Source organism: Pagrus pagrus (genome assembly GCF_965226575.1).
Source record: "Pagrus pagrus genome assembly, chromosome: 14".
Taxonomy (NCBI): domain Eukaryota; kingdom Metazoa; phylum Chordata; class Actinopteri; order Spariformes; family Sparidae; genus Pagrus; species Pagrus pagrus.
This window is the reverse complement of record NC_140198.1, coordinates 15,246,406-15,256,248: the sequence shown is the minus strand read 5'-3', so window position 1 is coordinate 15,256,248 and position 9,843 is coordinate 15,246,406. Positions and strand designations below refer to the sequence as shown.

Genomic DNA, 9,843 nt, shown 5'->3' with positions numbered 1-9,843 from the left:
ACATTTTAATTTGCCAGTTTACAACACGGTAATTGTTTTGGTTCCTGGAGAGAGAGAGAGAGGGAGAGAGAGAGAGAGAGAGACAGCCGTCGCAGCAGTGCCAAGATGTAGCTGCCGTTTGGCGCATAGCCACCTTTGCCCCACAATGCATTTGACTCTCAGTGCTCTCTCAGGTGACAAGATAGAGTAGTGTGGTTAAAATGGCAGCCGAGGCCAAGGCCCATGCAGTACTCCAACAAAAGAAACAAACATGGGGAATTAAGGACATGGCAGAAAGGTTAAATGAATTTAAAGGATTACAGCTAACATCCAGATAGATCCTGATACAAATCCAGCTCTTGAATCCAGTCCAACTCTTGAGACATCTATAATACATTTGTGTCTAGGCGTTAATATTTGATGGTCTGTAACATAAAATAATCACAAATGGTTTGTGATGAGCCTTATTTGTATAGCGTTATCAAGGATTTGCCTTCATTTTGTGCAAGGCTATAAATAACAGCAGGCAATCACCAATTCTGGACTCTAAGAGCAGTGTGGAACACAGCAGGTCATCAAGTTTTTATGATTTTTTTTTTTTCAAGTGCGAAGGTTTTCTGATATCTAACTTGTTTTGGGTATTTATTGTGCAATGTAACATCTACCATATTATTTCCATATTTTATAAACAGCGCGATAACGGCATGAAATGTGAAACGTCTTTATTTAAATTGTTAAAAAGGACACGCAAAAACAATTGACCTGAATAATTTGGCAGTCAACCAGCCGGATTCAAGACATTTCTGTGTGTGTGCTGGTAAGAAAAAAGAATCCTGAGTTTTCCCTCCACGGCGGTTTTGGTACATCAACGAAATGCAAAACTGTGAATAGGTGATATATTATTTCCTTACACCTCAGTGACAGGTTTAACAGTGATTATTTACATTATTCAGTTTCAAAAGGCTTTAATCAGACATATTTCATATGTGTATTAAATGACAAAATATTTATATCATTATTCAGAATGAAGCAATAAAAAGTGTGTTTATTCAGATTGTTGTCAAATGCTGAAACTTTGGACTGGTGGGTCAGGCCACGACCGAAGAGTGAGACTCAACAATCAACTCTCCAGAATTGCTTATTCACCTTTAAAGCGCATTATTGTCCTTCAGCTGAGCCAGCCCTGCCGCCAGGATAAAATGTTGGCAGTGAAAGCAACATTATGTAACTTTTTGACCTTAAAATAACAGCCTCAGAATCATTGTGATGGCACAGTGTCTTAAAAAACGGTGAATGGTGTCTCTGTCTCAGCCTCTCCGCCCCCCTATCACTTGTTTCTGCACTGTGCAACTTCAGTGAGATGGTAGGATCACAGCGTTACATACATGTTTACTTCAACGTACAAGTTTTCAACACATAACACTGTTATGATGAAATTGTTACAGAGCTGGGATTTGTATTTACGACAAGTGGTGTTCAGCTCAGACACTGTGGGGGGCGCCAAATCGCACAAAATGCCAATTTCTACATAATGTTGCTTTAATGTTTCTGCAAACCACTCATATCTATGCATTTCATAGGCTAAGTGCTATACGGACATTTCCACAAAACTTCTCATATCACATTTACATCACATGTTTATGACCTGACTTTTATACCAGGAGGTGGAGGTGATGGTGGTGGAGCCACAGGTGAGAAGGCTGCAAAGCCAGAGACCGCCGTTCGAGACTGTGTTTCAACAATTGTAAGTGTGAAATCACTGGAGATTTTTTAAGGGGACTTCGTGACAATTTGCAGCAGTGTTTGTGGTGACAAAAGCAGGAAGTAGGGACAACTCAAGCCATGTTTGTGGCGACCAAAACAGGTATTTTAAGCCAAAACATGATCATGACCTAACCCTAACCAAGTGGTTTCTGTGCCCTAAACTTAACCAGAGCATAAACACAGTTTTGGCACAAGATAAAACAGAAAATTAAAGGTAAAGAAATGTTAAGTTGCTACTTACTGCCAACATTGATTCTGGTGATTGGGTTGATAGCGCACTCTACTTTGGGCATTTGGTTTTGCATAGTTTGTTTTCCCCCCCAAGGAGTTCCAAAGAGCATTTTTCATTTGAATTGTTTCCCATTAATATAGGCTTTTTACAAATTAAAAGGCACCCTGATGTCTAGGTTTAAACTGGGCTAAATTCGGTTGAAGAAGTCAAAGTTTTTTGGACATCTAGGTGACATATAAAACATTATTATATAAACATTGTTTCATAAGTGTTGAAATGACTTTATAACACTGAATTATAGTAAATATAATTAAGCCCAAATCACCATGGCAGGTTTATAATTACATGTTAAATAGCAGCAACACATACAGTTTCTGACATTTATTTTAGGTGAAAATTCCGTGCAACATCATTAACTTATGTGTTCATGAACCGGTGTCCCTCATGTGAAAAAAAAATATAGGAGTCTACTGTGGAGAAAGTGGTTTATCAAGTCCTCTCATCAGATTATGTATGTTTTGCAGTTCATTTGTGGCGCTCTTAACAGTGTCTTTGGGTGGTGCAGTCTTCTGCTTGGCCTTGGTTTGGTGACTGTGATTGTCAGACACTGGACTTGACTCTCTGCTCCCTGATTTAGACAGCTCAGAGTTTGAACTGCCAGGCGATCTGGCTGTAAGCAGGTTTTGGCTCGAGGTGACAGAGGTGGGGATAAGATAAGGGTTGTATCGCAACCAAGGCCGAGGGCTGCGGAAACAGTTGTTCCTGGCCAGCGTGGAGGTTACAGAGCAGGTAGGGAGAGCAGCTGGTGCTGCCACGTAGCGGTATGGATAGGAGAACGAGCCGCCAAAGGGTGACAGTGAGATTCCCTGTGCAAAAAACAAACAAAAAAAAATGTTAATTTTGTCAGTAAAGCATGAATTTTCTGATCTTGCTACATTTTCACTTCTTATAAAATAAAAATATAACTTTAGGCTGTCAAATATTACACACTAACATCTTACTTAAATCAAGGAAACTGATTACCTCAAAATTAGGTAAGGTAGCTGAGGTAGCATTATCCATTTCTCATATTTAAAATGTTTGTTGCAAACAGTTATCGCTTTTCAGAGAAAATTAGCCAGGAATTGATTGGCCAGTTTTCACTCTTTAAATAGTATGGCACAGATAACTGTATGGAAGCCAAGAGAATGCCAAGACTACACCAGTTTACAGTGACTTCTGCTCAAACAGCTTGTGACCCCTTTAATGAAAACCATGTCCTTTTATGTCCCTTCATCGCAGGTGTCATGTCAGTGACAGTCAAAAGTCAGAATAATAAGCAGAGTTTTGTTCTTTGATCATTTTGCAACCACCTAAGATTCATCTCTTGAGCCCCTGCAGGTTCGGGACCTCTGGCCTTAAATAGACAAGTGCAAATGTAAAAAATGTCATGTCATTTGAGCCTTGATGTAGATTTGCACTCTGTAACATCTGTCGATTCAAATCTGTTTTCACCAGAAGTTCAGCCCAACTTCTTATGTGAGTTTTACTTCAAATCCCTCAAACTTCAAACCAGCATCCCATCTGACACCCTCAGAGCCCCTACCATACTGGCAAACTGGATTTCCCTTTCTTAAATCAACACTGTAACCTTTCTCCGTCTGGGTTCTCCTTGTTATGCAGTTTGGGGCTATAAAGAAAACTCTCTCTCAGAGAATCGTCTCTCCACTAAATGATATTTCATGCAGTACAATTTAAAAGGTCTGGTAAACCACATCATAAAAAGTTGTTTTCATTTTTTTCCGAGAGATGCAACAGACACAATCTCGGACATTTTCTGCTGCCACGCCAATAAATTAGATTTTTAGGGTTGTTCTGGATAATCCACAGACCTCACTGTAAACAGTTTTCACTGGGAGCGCTTTAACGGTGCAATGTGTAAAAATTTAGTTGAAGACAAAATTAACAGAATGTGATCAAATAACAGTTTTGACATTATGACGTATATGAGATATCTGCAAAATAGCATGCTAATCAGCTAGCCCCGGCCCAGTGGTCTGAGCTTCCAGTCCAGACCATGATCTTACTAGCTGATGGCAGCTACCATGGACCTATTACTACTGGACACAGCCCTTGAGGCGGAGCCCCATTCATTCCTATGAAAGCTGCTCATTGGCTCATGAAGTCAAAAACGCTCGACTTCCGGCCGGGGCTCTTCCGCATAGCTTCCGCTAATATTATTAGCAGAATAATATTTTTCTGAAAAAACAAGACATTCAATGTAATTTTGAAGTGCTCTTAGAGTCTTGGTAAATGTTTCTGTGATAAAATACGCTCTTGAATGTGTCTATGAATGCACCTTTTAAGTAGCCAACAACCTCAGCTTACAATATCTGGTAACTACATGTGTTATAATATTAGATTAAAGTGCAAACCTGAGATGCCAGCATGTGCTGTGACAGGTGAAATATGAAGGGAGACGGAGGGGGGATGCTCTGAGAAGAAAGGCCTCCGTTTTCTTGGTTATTTACTCCAGGCAAAGAAGAAAACAGATGCCCCACACCCGCGGTGGAAAAAGCCTCTGGCTTCGCTGACAACTGTCCAGGATGAAACAACAACGGAGCCCCGAGCTTAAGAAACTGTTGGCTGGCTGCACTCGAGAAATCCAAAGTCTGAAGATGCCCGGCGCTGAGGGACGATGAGCTCTGCAACATCTGAGGCAGGACCCCATCTTTCATTTCGCTCGATCGCTTTCTTGAAGAATCGATCTCCAGAGAGCTCGTATCATCAGACGTTCTAGAAGTCGTTCTTTCTTTTGTTGCGTCCTGATTGTCGTTGCTCTTATTGAGAGTAGACTTGTTCCACAGTGTCTCCTCGCTCCTCTGACTCAAAGTAGATGTATGCTCAGTCCTGGAAGACCCGGCTTCAGCAGTGTCCTCATCTTGGAGATCGTTATCTGAATCACTTCCAATATTGTTCTCATCTGTGGGAAAAATAATGACATTCATTAAATGTCTTTGTAGTTAAAAGTAAGAAGAGCATATGTCTGCCTTGTTAGTACTGTATATTATTAGAACACAATGGGGACAGGCAGTATAGACTCTTGAGAGAGAGATGACTTAGTGCAAACATCCTGAGGCATGAACTAGACAGTGTACGAGTGTGACTAACCCCAAGGCGCCAGAAACTAACAGTTGACTCATTAAGGCAAACTATTTTTTGCTTTGACAAATTGAGTCAGACAGTGAATTGAGGTCGGGGGCTGCATCTGAACAACTTCACTACGTGTTCACATCACTGCCATCCAGGCGCTCGAGTGGTTAAGATGCATTTCCTCTCCGTGGTTTAAACCCAGCCAGAGACATTTCATACTCCTCTCCTTCTCCCCGTACTTCCTGTCTCAGTCGACTGTCCAATAACAGCAAAAGTGCAAAAACAAAGTGAATGACTCAATCAGGTCACCACATGTTTTTATCATCTCATTAGCAAAAGTTATTCTTGACCTTAAAAAAATTATAAAACTATATTATTAATATATTATTATAACTAAAATTCTCACATATTTCCTATATTTCGCACCTTTAACCTTTAACCACAGACCTTATTTCACAGCATGTAACCGAAAACCCATTCAGAAAACTCAGTGACTTTGAGACGAGGCAACTGGGAGTTCAAAAATGTCCTTACTCACAAAGACATTTTGACACGTCACAGTAGGAAAGCAGGTGTAAATAATAAAATTAACCATGGCTTAATTCGGTTAAGCTGCTCTGGGTTCAGGGTCCGGATATTGTTCACGCTGGCTCACAGTCGCACTGTCATGAGTAACTAATATTATTAGTAACACCTGTTACTTTCTAACTATGTTGCAATGAAAAATAGGCCTATTATGTTAACTTGTGCAGTCTCATACAATAATGCTAGAGAGTCCTACTGAAAATCACACGGCTGCTAAATGACATATTAGACTGTAAGTTAACCCACCTTGACAGGTTGGTGTGGACATCAGAGGGCTGCTCACCAGCTCCCGAGGGGAATAAAACATGTCACTGGTACTGGGTTGCTCACATGAGTCATCAGAATCGGCACAGTCCCGGTCCGCTTTGCTTTGGCTCTCTTGCAGTGAAGAAATGGTGAACTGCTTATTCCTGCGGATCAGGAATAGAGATGAGGTTAACATATGTACCCGTACAGGCATGTCCCGTAAAGGAAAAGTTCACCCAACAATGATCATTCAGTCATTATCTGCTCATCCTCGTGCTGATGGAAAGTCAAGTGAAGTTTTAGTAATCAACGACACATTTCTGGAGCTTAACAGCAACATTGCGTTGCAACATTCTCCCAACAACTGAAGTAGATGGGGACTTGTTTTAAAAATTTAAATATAAATGAAAAACAAAGAAAATATTAAATGGCTCCATACAGCTCATCCGGCATAATCTAACTCTCCAGAAGTCAGATACCAAAATTGAATTGAAAAGACGTTACTTACGGCTATTTTAAAGCCAAGATTTTCACTGTAGCTGCTACGCTAAAAGCGTTAGCTCATATTCTGTCTGAAGCGGTTGCACAAGCTCGACCGTGCATCAAGGGTGTAAATAAAGTCTTTTCGAATCGAATCTCTGGGCTTCTGCAGACTTGAATTACATCGGAGGAGCTCTATGGAGCCATTTCATGTCTTTTTGCTTAGTCCTCATCTACTTTAGTTGTTTAGGAGAAAGCTGTAACACTGTCCAAAAAAGTTTTTTGGACTTCAAAACTTAGCCTGACTTTCCATCAGCATGGGGTGAGTAGATAACTGAATTTTACTCATCCTGTAAGATTATGATAGATTCTTGGCAAAACAAATACCTCTTCTCTCGTCTCCCATTTCCAGTGTCTCTGAATCCCTTGGCAAAGGGGTTATTGTCGATCTTTAGCTGGGTAATCTTTTGGGAAACAGAAAAATCATTAAGTTAGTGATAGCAGAGACACAGCTCCATGCACAGTGACATGACCCAGTTTAAGAGCATCTTTTTCAGGCCTTATGACCCTTAAAGTCGTATAATCTAAAAAGTCTATAATGCACCCAGTCACACATGCGACTAGATTAGTTGTGTGTGCGTGTGGTGGGGGATTGGAGAGGGTGAGGGTTACCTTTTCATTCTGATACGCAGTGACAGCGATGAACTCCGTCTCCGGAAAGACGTAAGTCCTGAAGGTGCTGTATGGAAGCTTCATTATGTCGTTGGCTCGCACAATATGAAACCTGGGCTGGTACTTATGCATTGAATTCAAAATTGTCTGGGAAAAAAAAAAAAAGACCAGAGAAAGTCTCAGATGAAAGTCCCTGTAAATTCATATTGATATGTTCTGGTCATTACAATACTGGGAAAGAAAATCCCACTTCAAAAATAAGTTTGAAAATTGTCTTTCTTGAAAAACAAGTGTCCTGTCTCACTGATATGGCACTTTGTAGTTGAGTGTGTCTGATATTGAGTGTACTCAGAGGATTTTGACTAGAAATTTCACAAATGTGCTTTTTTTGCAGTGAAGTGTAGTTTAAAAATGGATTATGAACAACCTTCTCTTGTATGCCACAACAATTCAAATTTCTACTCACAAATCCGTGCTTATCCGAGATATTATTGGTGAGTTTGAGCTTATGGAAAGCCACAGGCTTGCTCATCCACTGCTCCCCTTTGGATGGGCTGTCCGGGTGGATGTACATGCGCTTGGGCATCTCCGGGTCAGCCTTCCCTGCCACCATCCAGCGGGAGTTGTGGAACTTGTAGCGGCACTCGTCGACAGCGACAATGTCCATCAGCAGGATGTACTTGGCTGTTTCATCCAGGCCGTCCACCCGCACTTTGAAAGGTGGGAACATCCTCCTGTAGCAAACAATTGACTTACTGTTAGAAAATTTTATTTTTTAAGGCATTTTTTCATAATGTAAAAGTGGGAATGTAACATTTTATAACCAGGCAAGGCTTTAAATGGGCCCCTAGACTCAGGTAAAGGGCCCTGGTGGCCCCCAACCTAAACTTAAGGACTGATGTTTTGGCTTCTTAAAAATCCCAAACAAATGAAGATGACTTGACAACTTTTCATTCACTGAAATGTGAATCAGTGAACATAATGAGCATCATTTTCGGCCTATAGGCCACACCGTTTGTACCGTTGACACTCCAAAATGACTCACACACAGGGGTATTATTTGTCTTCTCTACAGGACAGCTACAAATGCATCCCATAACACAAAAATAACACATCAATCAAGGCACTTTCATTAGTTCACGTACCTTCCTGATTTTGTAATAACCATCTCAGTTCCCCTTTTGTGAAATTCACTCCACAAATTCTGCGAGTCCAGCGTGACTTTCGGCTCATCACCCGGCCCTTCCTCCGGCTGCAGGCTCTTCAAGGACCGCGGCGGGTGATGCTGCTGGCGCCCCAGAGCTGCGTGCAGCCCCGCGTCACTGTGCTCCGACAGAGGCTCGGACAGAGAGGAGAGGTCCGGGAGAGTCAGCGCGGGGAAGAACGACGGCTGAGCGGCGGCGAAGAAGGCTGATAGGGGCAAGGCGGCTGGTCGGTGAGCTTGGAAAGGTTGGTAAGCCATGGCAGCCGCTGTGTCAACTGGATCTCTCATCGGGACATCCGATCCGACAGGTCGATATTGTGAAGTCTGGGCGCACGGGCGTCTGCATCCAAACTGCAACTTTTTAAGAGTTTTGAAGCATGGCAAAGGGATCTGAAAAAGAGGGGATGTAGATTCCCACAAGTCTGCAGGCGAGGATGGTCCTCAGTGAAGTAGATCCTCCGTGGAGAGCGCAGCGGCACCAAGGAGTGTGAGGACGGAGACAGGCAGAGAGATGGTGTTTACGCAGTCCGTCCTCTCCGGCACATGCTACACTAACGAGCCAAATTACTTAGAAGCTACTTCACTGCGTACTACGGAGCGCTGGGCGTGGTTTCACACGGGGATTTTAATGTTACCGTGTGCGTAAAAACGCATTCATAAGCAGCGCAGCCTGAATGAATAACAAATTCGTTCTAGTATTAACAATAATTTGAATAAAAATTAAAATAATTGTATTTTTTTTGTCCATTTCTTGCTGTTGCATGTGATGATTATCGTGCCATTTTTCCTCAAATGGCATTCAACGGTGACTTTGATTGTCCTGCCGCGTCCCTGAGAATCCACACATCCGCACGTCACCCAGGTTTGTGATTAAGTGGGGATGCATGAATCTGTTAATTAAGGCGGACTTGGCGCCGGTTTGCTGGCGTCCCACAAAGAGGCAGCTCTCTCCTGTCACTTCACATTTAGGCAACCCTCCAAATCCTCAAGTTGCCTGCTCCAGTTTTCTTCCTGCTGGAGCCCGCAGTGAAGTCTGCGCCGCTTTGGCTTTTGTGAGGCGAGGGGAGAACCTGAGTTAAGGACGGACATGACTCAAATCCAAGGAGCCAAATAAAAGCAGCACTTGACTGATGAAAAGCCTGGAGTCACGACAAGAAGTGAATAGGCCGATGGAGCTTTTTCCACTGCACTGCACTTTTTTTTTTAATTTACAAAGGTAGTTCTTTATAGTCCTCGCTGCTGTATACAGAAGCGTTAAACTGACTTGGGGGTGAAACGTGCACGGGTTCTCAATAATTCATCCATCAGTTGGAGTTGTCATGTTGTCGGAAAAAAGACCATTTTAAACTCGAATGAACTTCAGATGTTCTTGGCACCCTTGCAATCGCCTTTAAATTAAATACAAGTAGTGGATTTAATTGGCATTCAGCAGGTTCACTGATGGTTCCACCAATATTGCAAGACTCTAACATAAAAAACATGTTTCTGTTTCAGCCACCATGGTGTGATCTATGGCTGTAGTTTGCAAAGGAAAGTCAGATGGTTCTGA

The 9,843-nt window shown here is 42.1% G+C and overlaps 1 protein-coding gene across 1 annotated transcript; it reads right to left on the bottom strand.

The window, feature by feature from the left end:
- Window positions 1-2,382: 2,382 nt before the first annotated feature.
- Window positions 2,383-8,582, bottom strand: LOC311269941 (T-box transcription factor TBX2b-like; the record flags this gene model as incomplete). The annotated part of the gene is made up of 7 exons (XM_084374504.1): window positions 2,383-2,841; window positions 4,390-4,937; window positions 5,939-6,102; window positions 6,806-6,882; window positions 7,091-7,237; window positions 7,557-7,824; window positions 8,236-8,582. The coding sequence occupies 7 exons, from the start codon at window positions 8,580-8,582 to the stop codon at window positions 2,443-2,445; spliced, it is 1,950 nt and encodes a 649-aa protein (XP_084230630.1). The 3' UTR covers window positions 2,383-2,442.
- Window positions 8,583-9,843: the final 1,261 nt, after the last annotated feature.